This window comes from Drosophila santomea, chromosome X, assembly GCF_016746245.2.
Source record: "Drosophila santomea strain STO CAGO 1482 chromosome X, Prin_Dsan_1.1, whole genome shotgun sequence".
Lineage (NCBI taxonomy): Eukaryota > Metazoa > Arthropoda > Insecta > Diptera > Drosophilidae > Drosophila > Drosophila santomea.
The window spans coordinates 5,688,064-5,701,827 of record NC_053021.2 but is presented as its reverse complement, the minus strand read 5'-3'; the positions used below and the strand labels follow the sequence as shown (position 1 = coordinate 5,701,827).

At 46.4% G+C, this 13,764-nt stretch overlaps 4 protein-coding genes across 4 annotated transcripts; 3 read left to right on the top strand and 1 right to left on the bottom strand.

Annotated features, from left to right (window-relative positions):
* Positions 1-856: 856 nt before the first annotated feature.
* Positions 857-2,066, bottom strand: LOC120456552. Its single transcript, XM_039643431.1, has 2 exons — positions 1,926-2,066; positions 857-1,596 (listed from the first exon to the last, which is right to left on the bottom strand). Exons 1-2 carry the CDS (start codon positions 1,984-1,986, stop codon positions 857-859), a joined length of 801 nt encoding a protein of 266 aa, XP_039499365.1. The 5' UTR covers positions 1,987-2,066.
* A 2,831-nt stretch (positions 2,067-4,897) lies between these two features.
* Positions 4,898-7,732, top strand: LOC120455625 (mediator of RNA polymerase II transcription subunit 15). The gene is made up of 2 exons (XM_039642008.1): positions 4,898-5,150; positions 5,298-7,732. The coding sequence occupies exons 1-2, from the start codon at positions 5,018-5,020 to the stop codon at positions 7,730-7,732; spliced, it is 2,568 nt and encodes an 855-aa protein (XP_039497942.1). The 5' UTR covers positions 4,898-5,017.
* A 2,561-nt stretch (positions 7,733-10,293) lies between these two features.
* On the top strand, positions 10,294-11,376 carry LOC120456546. The gene has a single exon (XM_039643425.1). It carries the CDS (start codon positions 10,335-10,337, stop codon positions 11,064-11,066), a length of 732 nt encoding a protein of 243 aa, XP_039499359.1. The 5' UTR covers positions 10,294-10,334; the 3' UTR covers positions 11,067-11,376.
* Positions 11,377-12,249: 873 nt separating this feature from the next.
* Positions 12,250-13,071, top strand: LOC120456542. Its single transcript, XM_039643421.1, has one exon. The coding sequence runs from the start codon at positions 12,250-12,252 to the stop codon at positions 13,069-13,071; it is 822 nt and encodes a 273-aa protein (XP_039499355.1).
* The last annotated feature ends 693 nt before the right edge of the window (positions 13,072-13,764 follow it).

Sequence of the window (13,764 nt, the reverse complement as noted above, 5' to 3'; positions counted from 1 at the left end):
TATTCGTGGTTCCACATTAGAATGGCAGGTTAACGTGTCCCATCTTTGTGGCGCTTTTGTTGTGCGGCTGCCTTTCTTCGGGCCTCTTGTGCCGTTGACTTTTGCGCCTAAGCAAAATTTGTGCCATGTGTTTTGTGGCTGCTTTGTTTGTTGGCTCAAAATTGCTGGCAGGCTGCCACACGAGGACTCTTTGGGACTGCGATTTGGACTGGGATCGGGACACCGAAACTGAAACTGAGACTGAAACCGAGGACGAGGACGAGGATGAAGACGAGGACGAGGACGAGGACGGCGACGAGGCCGAGAACGAAACGAGACACAGACAGGACTTGTCACGTCAGCGGCACAAAGCTCGAGCACAAAGGCCTGATAACTGCAGTCGCCTGATAAGCAGCGCCCCAAACAAGGACCTGCCAGCCACTCGGCGACACTCGAAAAAGGAATAATTAAATGATTATTAAGCCGCTGCTAAAACTTTGATTGATTGGCCCCTTTAGTGATTGTGCTTTGTCGTAATAAATGTTCATTTACAATCAAGTGAGATTTCCTTTTCAAGGTTTTTTTTGCCAAGGCAGCACAGCGAACTCACTCGTTATTTTGCTATTTTGGCACCCAGCTTTTCCCAGTGTGTCCCTTTGTGCCTAAGGCCCACTGGAGACCCTTCAGCACCCGGAAGCACAAGTCGCTCCTTTTGTCATTTCGCTCATAACGTTAATTTATATTCAGTTCAGTCTAAAAAAAAAAGTAGAATAGCCAGTGGTGGTGTTAGTACACCTAGTACAGTGAAGCCCGTGTGACAGCCATCGAGAGTAGGAATGCGGAAGTTGGATAGGTTGCGGGTTTAAACTAAAAGATCCTAGTTGTAGAACTGCTGGCGACGGCGCACAGCGGGAGCGGCGGCCACAAAGCGGCGGCCCGAGTTTCCGGCGGAGTGGCCAGCGGAGGCAGCGCCCTCGTTGGCGGAGTACAGAAGCAGGGGGATCTCCTCCACGCTGGTCTGCTGCTGCTGGGCAGAGTTGCGCACGCCGGAGCGGAGCAGCTCGTCGGCGGAGAGGCGGCGCAGGGCAGCTGGAGCGGAAGCGGGAGCGGCGACTGGTTCGGCTCCATCTAACAGCTGATCCTCATCGTTCTCTGGCTGCTCCAGCACCACATCCTCGGGCTGGGCTACGGCAATGCTGTTGCCCACGGGGGCCTCGCCCTCATTGTCGGCAGACGAAATGGAGCTGCTCTGGAGCAGAGCCTCGATGTTCTCCAGGTTGGAGAGACCGTTGATCTGCAGCTGGTCGTGCAGCTCGGCGGGAATGGCGATGGCCTGGACATCCTTGTGACCGGAGATTCCGTTGGGAGTGGGAATGAACTGGACGTTCTCGGGAATCTGATCGGTGGGGTAGACGGGCACCAGCTCGGCCTCGTTCTCGTTGCTTGACTTCAGCAGGATCAGGGAGATGGGCACGATCTTCTTGAACTTCAGCAGGACCAGCTTCTTGATGGCCACGGCTCCCGGGAAGACGCGTCCCTGGGGACCGCTGTGGGGCTTTGCAATGAGGGCCCGCTGCTCAAAATGCTGCCTGCGATGATGTCCACTCACATGGCGGGCTAAGGGGATACAAAGACAGGGGGTTAGGAAACAAGTTAAGCACACATGGATGGCCTTCACACGGACGACTGGGATTGCACGCTCTAGTTTAATTTCAGAGTTTAGCCTTAAATCATATTAAAGATCAAAGAAACTCAAAAAAAAAGACAATGTAAAGCAACACGAACTATCAAAATGTGTTGTTCCCGAAAAACTATGAAAGCTATTTATCAATTCATAATCAACACTTAATTATGATTCCAAAGAGAATGTACGACAATGATGGGTTTCGGAAAAGCGAACATCGTTCATCAAAGATTCTTTTTCGTCTCCTAAATCACCAACTCACCTTCGCACGCGGCAAAGATTGCCAGGCCGATGGCCAAAAGGGCTACCAACTTAATTGCCATAATGATGGGATATGGGATATTCTTGTGGACTGGGAATGATTGTGGACTTGGACTTGGGCTTCGACTTGTGTCTGTCGCTGGACGAGGGCCTCTATTAAATGGTCCATCAAGTGCCTGGCAAAGACATTTTATACGGGGAAGGAACGTTCACCTGGCCGACGAAAAGCAGGCAAAACAGCGGAGACACATAAAAATCACACGAAAAACAAAAGAAATTAGGTGGCCAGGCAGCAGAACAAAGTAAAAAGTAGCGAAATTGGAGAGGATTTGGACGATTGGCAAATTATTAAACTATGCAAATGTCCGTCTACTGATTTATGCACAAAAACCAGAAACAGAAAACCGAAAAGCACGAAACACAGAACGCAGAAGCGAAAACCCTAGCATCACAGAGATCGTAGAACGTTGACTTTTGAGTGGCTACATTTCCATTTCCAGTTGCAGTTGACTCTTACCGAAATCGAGAAATTTGCATTTTGGGTCGCCTCGAGAAATACGGAAAAATACAAAACCGTCTGGCGAATTCTTGAGCCAATTTTGAGGTCAAAAGTGAGATTTTCAATAAGTCAAACCGCTTCCATTTGTCACTGTCCGAAGTGGGCGAGGTCTCACTGTACTTCCCCGCAGATGTCAGAGTTCGAGGCTTATTTGGGCCACATTCATTTCATTTGTAGCACATACAAAGCTAGTTTTCTGGCCAGCATGTGTTCCCCATTCGGATCGAACAACGGCATTTAAATCAATCAAGTGGATCGAGACCATAGTGCGAAATTTATTCTTTTCTCCGCCATTCTTCACATTAAAAGATGGCTCAACTTAGTGTCAGAGATTAAGCGGCCAACCTATCGAACTATAGGCGGTAAGCTGGGCGAAATAATGGCAAGTCGGATTAAGATTTTATGCGATTTATGGGTGTCTGCTCTCTTTTGTCCGTTCTTTTATTGTTGGCTAATTTAAATCAATAATCTTCCTTTTGTTTAGCGCCAATGCAAATCAAAACCTTAAAATAGCTTTTAAAATGCGCCTAAAAATTGGCTTTAAAATTGTTTAAAACCATATCTACGTAAATGGACTGGCCTGAAAAAACGATTTTTGTCAAAATTTTAATATTTACGATTGGTATTTTCCGTATAACTTGGCTAAAAATGGTCAGAAAGCTAAAAGAACTACAGTTCTTTACTCTTAATTACCAATACTAATCAGCCAAATCATTTTTTGACCAACTCTGTTAAAATAATTTTTGGCCAAATTTTCGCATTTTTTGTAAGGGGTACATCATCAAAAATTGCAAAAAATGTGAAAAAAAATAGAATTATTTTTTGAAAACACAGTTTGATAGGTAATTTTATTACGAATTCAACGAGGTATGACATTCCATATTTGGACCAATATTTCGAATGCTGTGATGAAAATAATGATATTTATAGTCGCAAAAAACAGGATAACGTTTTTCGGCCAATATTCAAATATCATCATCAAAAATTACAAAAAATGTATCTGCAAATGTTACCCACACTTACATCATGTTTTTGAAGAACAAGAATTTCAAAAGAGCGGGTATATCGAGTTATTCCCGATACTAAATATTAATTTAATGCCCCCAACAACAGCTGGAATCAGAGACCAATCGATTTCCTCAGCCCTACCTTCATTCCGAATTCGGGCCAACTGACCACGGGTGGTATGATTAATTTATGTGCTGTATTTTTTCGAGCTCCATGTTTTTTGCCAGCCTCTCCGATGGTTTATCTAATTTATGTTATTGCCGCGGCAATTATTTAAATTTTCCACAGCTACCGTTGGCAATTCTTTCTAATGACGAGGACGGCCTGTGGAAAAGGAAAACATATTTGCCGCCCATTATGGGCGACATAAACAAATGTTTTAATAACCAAATTATGCGAAATGGAACGCAATGTATTCATAAGCTTGAAGGGCTGGGCGAGCAAAAGAGATCCCAGCCAGGTTATTTGATGCTAATGGAAATGCATAAAAAGATCGTAAATACTCATTAGCAAAGTGTGCTTTCTAGGTGTATGGCGAAGAAAGTTGCCGCCACGGCGGCGAGGTCAAATCATCTCACCCAATCATTTGCGGGGTCAACATATTTGGAAAGTTACTATGGTTAGGGAAAGTTCTATTTTTGGACTGAGGCTAAGAAAGACTCCCAAAATTAGCACACTGATCCACATTCGGTGAAAAGAAATCGCTGAGCGGAAATTACTAGTGAATTCTGGGAATTTATTTGAATGCAATCAATTAATATCTTCCAATAATCATTACTAATCTATACACATGAACAAAATGGACGCATACAGGAAATCCGATTTATCAATTAAGCTAATCAAGCTTCTGCACAAGGAAATGGTTTTATGTATTCTAATCTATATGGAGAAATCCTACCTTTCCTGCGTAAGCAACTATTAACTTATTATTCAGCTATGCAGGTCTGAAAAAATATAACTATATTTTCTTTTAAAATAGTTATTTAAAATTGCTGATAACCTTTTCGTGCGTCATATTTTGAAGAGTGTGTTATTTATGAACAAGTAAGTCAAACCAAGCTTCATCTAGGCGCGGTCGTTTAAACCATAATAGTTTTGGCCCCAGACCAGAATAAGTTTTCAGAAAGTATTTCGAACCGTTTCGCATCGCAACCTGCGACCCGCGACCCGATCTCTTTTGGCCAACGGTCAACAAACCGCAAACTGATTTACAGCCTCCAGTGGCGATGCCAAAAAAAGAGAGAGAGCTTTGCCATTCCGAATGGCTCCCTCGCTCTCTCTCTCTCTCTCTCTTCGGATCGGTTGCTCTTTTTGGCAGAACATGGGCTTTTGGCCAAAACCGTTTGTAGACGGCACATAAAAAGCTCGGGTCGCGTTGCTCCCCCAACAGTTCGGCAAACGAAACCTCTGTCTGTGGACCCCCAGAAATCGGGAGCTTGATTTAAGAACCAGAGCGATACAAGTCAAGAATCCCAGTGCGTGCGTGAAAGTAGAAACCCGAAGAAAATCACCAAAAAAAAAAAACCATGACCAAGTTCGTGGTGGTGGGCATGTGCCTGCTGATGGCCTTTGGCCAGATGGCTTCCGTTTCCGCCGTGACCGAGGCTCCGGAGGTGGAGCAGTCAACGGAGTCGCCCATCGCCGACATGGCGCTGATTGGTAGGACCACGGATCCAAAGTCTCCACCTAACCCCTAGAATTTCCATTAATCTCTGCCTGTGTTTCTCTTCTTTTTTTTCATGTGCCGTGTGTTTTGTTTTTATATGTGCATTTTTTGTTTCTGTGATTTGTGTGCGGGTGACGCAGCTGATGCGCCAATGGCTCCCAAAACGCCAACGGAGAAGCCGCCCATTGTCCAGGTAGCCCCAATGGTGGTGGAGGCTCAGGAGAAGTCCGCTCCGGTGGCCCTACAACCCCACACGGTGGCCGACTTCATCATCCACCCGCTGATCGCCTTCAAGCCACGCCAGGCCTCCCTAGAGGAGATTCAGGGCAAACAGGCACCAGCCAAACCCGATTCCAGTGCCCCGGCGTCCCCGGGAACCTGGCTATTCGGCATGAATCCCGCTCAGCAGCTTGGCTCCTCCTTCTCGACGCTGGCTGGTTCCGTTTCCGGTTGGTTCAACGATCGCCTGGCGGCTGCCGGACAGCAGCTGCCCGGTTTGGTGGAAACCCCGGTGAGGGAGTCCACCACGAGCACTAGCACAACGACCTCCACGACCACCCAGCGGCCAGACATCGTGGTGCGAGTGCAGCAGCGTCCCCAGAGGAATGGCAACCGCAATGGAAACCGAAATGGCAATGGAAACCTTAACGGCAATGGCAATGGAAACCTCAACGGCGGGAGCTTGAACAACAACAGGCGTCGCCAGCGTCCTAACCGCTTCAACAACCGACTGGACTCCTTTGAGGATGACTATTATGAGGACGATTACTTCCAGGGCAACCGATTCGATGAGGAGTTCGACGACGATGAGGACGAGCAAAGCCTGGAGCAATTTGAGGATGACGACTCCTTGGAGCTGCGTCCTCAGCAGAAGCCCAAGCGCAAACAGACCCAGGTGCAGGCCCAAAATCAGCGCAGGAAGTTCCAGCAGGAAGAGCAGGTGGTCAGCCAGAAGCGCCGCCAATCGGTGACCCAAAACAAGAAGCCCAAGGTGCAGAAGAAGCCAGTTCAGCCGGTGGTTGAGGAGTCGCAGGATGAGGAGGAGTTGGAGGATGACGAGAACGAGAACGATGATGAGGAGGATGAAGAGCAGGTGCAGGAGGACGACAGCCAGGAGCAGGACTTCCAGCCCGAGCCGATCTTCGGTTCCAGCTCCTCGTCGACTAGGCGCAGCCAGAACCAGCCCAACTTCATCCAGCGCGGTCAGCAGAGCATCATCAGTCAGATTAGGCAGTTCACCCGGGGTCAAACGCCCGGAGAACTGGCCAACACCTTGCGCAGAGGTCCATCCACATCATCCTCGGGCTCCTCGAAGACCCGTCGGCCCCAGCAGACGACGCTACTGGTAAACCGCAATGGCCAGACCGTTTACGTGGCCCCCGAGCTGCTGGGCCTTAACTCTCCCTATCCCTACGCCTATGTCCAGGGTCAGACGAAGAAACAGAGGGTTCCCGTCAACGGTGCATTCCCACAGCCGCCACTAACGGTGCCGGTGAGGCGTCAAGGTCGTCCCACCCAGTACATCACCATTCCCTGGAGCCAGCTGGGCCTCTCACCGCCCGACCAGCAATCGATCGTCTCCCTGGCCGAGGGCATCCAAGCGCAGCCCCTCATTCTGAATATTCCGCAGAGCGCCATTAGCCCGGTGAGGGGTGGTGCCAGCTCGGGCGGCCAGAAGAAGAAGCGTCCACAGCTGACCGCATCGGCGGTTCCCCTCTTGGCCGACGCCTCCCTTATGGACATCTTCCAGCCTCCCCAGATCCCGCCCTCCAGAAACGGATCACCCTCTTCCGGATCCTCCATTAAGCCCATCTCCGCCCAACCCGTCCTGATTGCCGCTAAGCCCGTAAAGGCGGGTGCAGTGGGAACCACCGGACTGCTGCCCACTCGCATTCGTCCAGGAACGATTGTGGAGAAGGCACCGGCTGTGGAGGCGTTGGAGAAGCCCATGGAGGTCACCGAAATCCAGCAGGAACAGGAGATGATGGCCACGGAGCCAGCTGCTGCTACCCCGCAAATGGCAGCTAGCGGATCCGAGCAGCAGGAGTTCATCTTGGTTGGCGATGATGATGAGCCGGGCGTCTCCCGACATGTCCAGCCAGCTTTCGGTGATGCCCGCTATGTGTCCTACGGCGATTTCCATCCTTACCTTGATCTGCTAACCCAAAATAGGCGATTCGCGCTTAGGAAGAGCGGCAGGGCTTTGGAGATACTCGAAAAGCCGGTGGCCCCCAAGGGAGAATCGCAGAAGGAGGAGCTCCCCAAGGAGAAGGAGCAGAAGGAGGAGCTTCCCAAGAAGGAAGTCCAGCTGGAGGAGATTAAGACGGAGGAGCCCCAGAAGGAGGAAAACAACAAGCAGAAGCCCCAGAATGAGGAGAACAACAAGGAGAAGCCCCAGACAGAGGAGCCCCAGAAGGAGGAACCCCAGAAGGGGGAGCCCCAGAAGGAGGAGCCCCAAACAGAAGAACCACAGAAGATGGAACCCCTGAAGGAGGAGCCCCAGAAGGAAGAGACCCAGAAGAAGGAGATCCAGAAGGAGGAACCCAAAGTGGAAAATCCACAGCTGGCAGCCTAATTTTGTAAACGAACAAACCTCCAAAAATCGAACCCAAACGAGCTCGAATTGAAATAATGAAGAAAACAAAAAAAAATATGACAAACAAAACCAAACGATTTTCAATGCCCGTGAAAACCACAAAGAAATAAATTTTTTTTACATTTTTTTTGCGTGTGTTAATGCCTGACCAAAAAGTTAAAGTTTCGCCGGCTTAAAAGAGAGAAAACTATTAGCAAACCTAAACATACTTTTTTTATCGTTTCGGCCAGTTGAAAGTTCAAATCTGTAAGAGCATTGACCCTCGAAAGACCAGAAACCTGATCTAGAGCCCCGAAAGCGATGGCTTCTTATTGAGACCCGTGCGGTTGACCGATTTAAATATGTATCTAACATTTTTGAACGCCTCTTTTTTGCCTTACCTTAATTAATATTCCCGCAGCGATAAAAAAAATTCGCTGCTGGGTTCAAGCATAAATCACTGACAGATTAATTCCTAAAATGCAAATTAGTCGGCCGATTAACGGTATTTGGCGTAGATACAGTTGCCTGAACGTAATAATCAATCGAAAACAACACTGCGTGGGGTTTTTATAGCAATCAGCTTTTCAAAGTATTTAAGGAAGTCTCCAAGAGTTCACTTAGGAATATATATTTTGAAGAATATCTAAAGCTTTAAGCTTAATGCTAGGATGCAAGTAAAAATTGTCTATATCAGTAAAAACTGAAAAGATTCTCATCGTGAGGCTCAAGTAGGGATAATGATAAGCTTGAGAAGGCTTAGACGCAACTAAAGATTTTTTAGGAGCTTTAAGCCCGATATCACCATGCAAAAAAAAGGAAAAAGAATTAATGGCATAACAAACGATAGAACTCGGTGATAATTGAATAGTTTAATCTGACACTAGGCAGGTTGAAAACGTAATTTGTTGTGAACTGATTAATAGTTTGCACAACAGTAGAACTGGCCTAGTTAAAACTTTATAATCGGGTATTTAATTGAATGTTTAATTTAAAACGTATGGTCGAAGAAATGATGTGAGCATATATAAGCATAAAATAATGACATTTATAAACATGAGTCTCTTGCCAGCACACTCGACTTTTGGTTAAGGTAAACAAAATATACACGCAAATTATTTTCCAGCTTGAAGACCCCGGGCAACGTTTAGCGAGTCAAGCGAAGATGAAGGCAACGATCCATCCCAGATAGATGAGATGAGAAGCTGCCAACACTTTTGGCTGGATTTTGGGCCCCTTAGCCAAAGGGCGGAAATTTGCATAATCATCCCGCGAAAATAGCGGACACTATTAGGCCAACATGCGAGCACTTCAGCTGGCCAGTTGACAACATTATTCCAGTATTTCCAGCATTATTCAGGCGATCGTTAATTGTTTCCAGCGACAATAGGCCGGGGTTAACGCTCAGGCAAGTGGCCGAGAAGCTGGCTAAAGAAACTGGACGCCAAGCTGAAAAGACCGATGAAAGAGTTTGGAATTCGTATATTCTTCCATTCAGACGTGTGTGTGCAGATATATGGTCATAAATTCCCCCAGGCAAAGGTCAGCACCTGCCGAATCGTATTTTGGCCATATAATTAAAGCCTGAGAAGAACCAAAGAACGGGCATTGAACTTTCAACTCGATTGGGCCCAGCCCATAATTCGGGCTTAGGCCAATTTATTAGCCAGCTGCCGGAGTTAGCCAAAAACTGAAAAACCAAAACTGGACAGCAGCTTTCTTTGTGCCGTTGTCTTCTTTGAATATGAATTTTTGAGGCCTGACCCCGTTGAACTTCTCCTGCGGCACATTCTTATGGAAATGAAGTTCGCGTTTCTTTTATTTTTGAAATTTTTCGCAGTTTCCGCCGCCTGTTGCCAAACGGATTTCACTGTGACTTCTTGAATGTCTTGAATAAAATAAGCTTGAATTTAAAATGACCCAAGTGCTTGTGGATTTCTTTTTTGGGGGGAAATCGATTTTAAATTAGCGTATTTTTGAAATGTATTTTGACCGTTTAGAAATTTTCTTAAAAACATATATGCTAATTTTTTGATGACCCAATTTCGCCTAACAGTTCATCAGAGTTAAAAGAACAAAATGAAACTATACGTTCCCACAAATATAGAAAACAAGTTCCAGATCAAGATTAAAAAACAGTTATTTAAACTTTGTACTCTTAAAACTTTCAAAAGTTGAAAGTCTTTACTTAATAACTTTGCAAGCATTACAAAATACGCTGAAATTTGGAAATTCTTTTGCGCCATGAATATTTATGGAATTAGATAATATGGAATATATTAAAGGCACAGTTCCTAAATTGCTGGAGTCAATTGACTATTTTATTTGCTCAAAAATATTATCTGATCTTTTTACATTTTTGCCGATGAATTTAAACTGGATACAAGATAGCAAGAAATGAAATGAATAGAAATTAATGAATAACAATTGGGAAAATATATTCCAGTTTTATCCCAGCTATTAAAAATAAAAAAGGCTAAAACAGGTATTGCATTTTAACACATATTTTTTCCAAGCATGGAATTATTTGATTAAATTAGTCAGTATTGCCATGACTGCAATATCACTGTCATAGTTGAAATCTGAAAACTCTATTCTAAAAATGAGTCAAGGAGAGAACGTAACCACGGAAAAATTGGTGTTCTATGAGTTTGCTTGGCCACTTTTGGTCACCGTTTTCGAGGAGAACCTGTACAGGATCGTCCTGGAGCTCTTGGCCCACATCCTGCTGATTGTGATAGCCGTGGTGGTTGTCACAAAGACCTCGGGAATGGATGACAACCGCAGCGGCCAACACGCCCTGTACGCCGTTTTGGGACTGTTTCTGTGCGTGGGTGAATCTATGCTGGTGTGCCACTCCTGGTGGTTGGGAGACGTCCTCTCCGAGAAGCGGCTCAGCCTGCTACACATGGTGCTGGGAATGGTGGGACTTTGGCTGGGATCGGTGGGGATTTCCTTGAAGAGCATCCTCAAGAGCAAGACACACGAGCCGCACTTTAATTCCAAACATGGATTGTGTGGCCTTTTGGGCCTTCTCCTTATCGGTGGCACCCTGGCCAGTGGGTTCGTCCTGGTGTGCTTCACCCACCTTGCTCTGCACGTCCCCCACCGACTGATGGGCCTGTGTGGCTTCGTGCTCCTCTCGTGCAGCCAGTGGTTCTCCCTCAATTTGGGATTCGCCCGCCGGGAGTGGAGTAGCCGGAATATTATGTGGCTCAAGATCGGAACCCTGGGTGCCACCATTTCAGTAGTTGGCTACGAGTTCGTCTGCCTCTGTCGGGACATTGTCCATTTGCTGCCCAAAAACTGGTTCAAAGCAATTGCACTCAAGTGATTAGCCTGATAACTATATTATATCGTAATTTAACCAGAGTTATATAACCAACACTTGAATTGTAGAAGCTAATTGCGAAATGGCCGTATCTTGATGTAGATGAAATGTTTATTAATAAGTTTTTCACATATATGAACCCTATTTGGCAGAACCAATGACATTTTAAAAGGCCAGGCAGAAGATTGTGTTTCCGTAAGAAACATTAGCATACTTTCCGACTTTCAACCTTGCGTGAAAAAGCACCTTGTAACATGGTTATATTGCAATGTGTCTAAAAGTTTGAACGTTCTTTAATTACGAAATCAAAAATTCCGTGTCCATATTAAAAGATTCATTGTAAGACCAAAGAAAACAGTAAAATTACAGAGGGCTCGCATGTGAAATATTGGCCAACCTTCAGTCTTTCACCTGCAGAATTGGCCACTTCCCCGCACAAGAAGCCTCTTATGGCTGGCATATTAATCACGGGACAAAGCCATAATTCTATCCAAACGAGGCTCTATCAATCAGCGCAGCTGCTATACACATATACACACACACCCCCTATACCAACATACAGCCCCCCTCCCATCGAGATCCATATTGTACATTGGGTATATGACCGGTGGCCGGGGATGGGATACGACCACTTCGCATGCGTCGCTGACTCCGAGAGCAGGTCCATCATGAGTTCGGATCGGCCCTTGACTTCTCGGGTTTCGTGGTCTTGGTTTCTTGGGCTGGCGATCTTGGGATTGTGCGTGTCTCTGATTGTTTTGTCATTAGCATGACCGGCGCGCTTTTTTGGGCCTTTGGTGATCTTCGACTTTTTGATTCGGCGGCGGCTGCTGATTTATTCAGCGCTCTTTCTTTTGTCCCACCGGCGGGTCACTGACTTTCGTTTCTAATTCTATTTTTCACCATTTTCTACATTTCTTCCACAAATTTCGCCACTTGAAATTATGCCGACATCGACCGCAATTATGCCCAATGTTCTTCTGGCCTGAGTGGGCTCTCTCTTCTCGGTTTCTGTGGGTTCTAGATTATGGATTCTGGATTTTTCGCCAGAACTTTTTCGCATAAAAACCTAATGCCGCCGCCGCAGATCGTACAGTTCTGTTTGGGCCTTGCTTACAATTAGGATCCGGTCGGCAGTAAATCTCTATTTTCTGTGCACATTACGTCGAGAAATCTCTAAAACAAGATGTCCAAGCTGGGAGCTATCTTGGTGGTGGGCTTGTGCCTGTTTGTGGCCGTGGCCTTGGCCGAGCCACGCCTTCAGCAAGTTCAGGGGCGGAATCAGGTGCACGGTCAAAGGGCTCAGCAGCACCCCTACCTTTTCCTGTCCATTCCCAAGGGTCGCGCCAATGCCGGCGCCGTCGTCCAGGGCTTCGAAATTGTCGAGGAGGAGGAGGACGATCTGCAGGATGACGACCAGCACGATGACGAGTTGGAGGATGACGACGAGCTGGAGCATCAGCTGGGCCTGAAGTTTGCCCGCAGCGGTCTGGCATTTAGGCAGAGCCACGATGACGATGAACAGGAGGATGATCAGGATCAGGAGCAGGATCAGGTCCAGGATGAGCTGCCCAAGAAGCAGATGTTGGTTAACCGCGACCAGGCTGGCGCCATAATGGTGCCCGATGGCATTATCGAAATCGAGGGTCAGAGTGTCCTGGACGAGAAGACCGGCAAGGCGGCTCTCCTGGTGCCCCGTGCCGCCCTAGACGCCATTCCCGATGGCGCGGTGGTGGCTCTAATGGAGCGATCCGCCTCCTCCTCCGATGAAATCGAGGAAGAGCGCGCCAACCGCGTGGTGGTACGACGCCGCAAGAACAACGGACGCAGGAACATCCGCCGCCGTGGCATCAGCAACAACAATGTCCGACGCCGCCGCCGCCCCGCCCAAAGGCGTCGCCGTGCGGGCGGCAACCGCAGGCGCAACGTGCGCGTCATCCGCCCCCAGGGCGGCAACCGGAGGCGTGGCAACCAGAGGCGCCGCGGCCAGGTCGTCCTCCAGGGTTAAGACACGAAACAGAGGTCGTCCTAACCCCGTTTCTATATAGTATTATAGTTAAGATCCACTACCGATCAGGACAAGAATTTTGAAACACTTGATAACGATGCGACAAATAAAATGTGATATGAAAATTATAAATATTTTTTTGGTTTTTTTATGGGTGGTGCACGATGTGAAATAAACCTATATGGAAAGATTTTTTTTTTGCATCTTTAAGTTGCTAAATATTTAAAAGTTTTGCCGTATACTATGATTTGATTTTTAATCCCTATGCAAAAGGTAAGTATTCACTATATTATTAATTTATCATATATTGTTGCTATTCCCTAGCGATATACGATTAAGATTGGTTTGTTCCAAAATGAAAGGAATATTCATTCTTACATCAAGCCACTTGCCGCCCAATTGGTAGAAAAAGTGGCATTTATCATTGGGTGTATTCGTAAATTTGATGATCCTCCTACAAGCTTATTCTTTAACTATAAGTTACTTAATGCCAATGCGATAGTATAAATTGATGTTGATATGATTAGAATATGATATTATAATTAGGATTATTGATCTGAAATAAAATTAATATTATGAACTACTTATTGGTTTTAAAATATAACTAAAAAAGGAGGACCCACAGGTCTTTGCACAGTTATTTAGCATAATTAGTTATAAATAATTTTAGCATTCGTTCGACCAACAAAATAG

Excerpts from the sequence above, each read along its gene's own strand:
- LOC120456552 (XM_039643431.1), bottom strand. The coding sequence starts at position 1,986 with ATGGCAATTAAGTTGGTAGCCCTTTTGGCCATCGGCCTGGCAATCTTT. Across the intron at positions 1,597-1,925 it reads AATCTTTGCCGCGTGCGAAG|CCCGCCATGTGAGTGGACAT; the intron begins GTGAGTTGGTGA and ends GTATCCCCTTAG.
- LOC120455625 (XM_039642008.1), top strand. The coding sequence starts at position 5,018 with ATGACCAAGTTCGTGGTGGTGGGCATGTGCCTGCTGATGGCCTTTGGC. Across the intron at positions 5,151-5,297 it reads CGCCGACATGGCGCTGATTG|CTGATGCGCCAATGGCTCCC; the intron begins GTAGGACCACGG and ends CGGGTGACGCAG.
- LOC120456546 (XM_039643425.1), top strand. The coding sequence starts at position 10,335 with ATGAGTCAAGGAGAGAACGTAACCACGGAAAAATTGGTGTTCTATGAG.
- LOC120456542 (XM_039643421.1), top strand. The coding sequence starts at position 12,250 with ATGTCCAAGCTGGGAGCTATCTTGGTGGTGGGCTTGTGCCTGTTTGTG.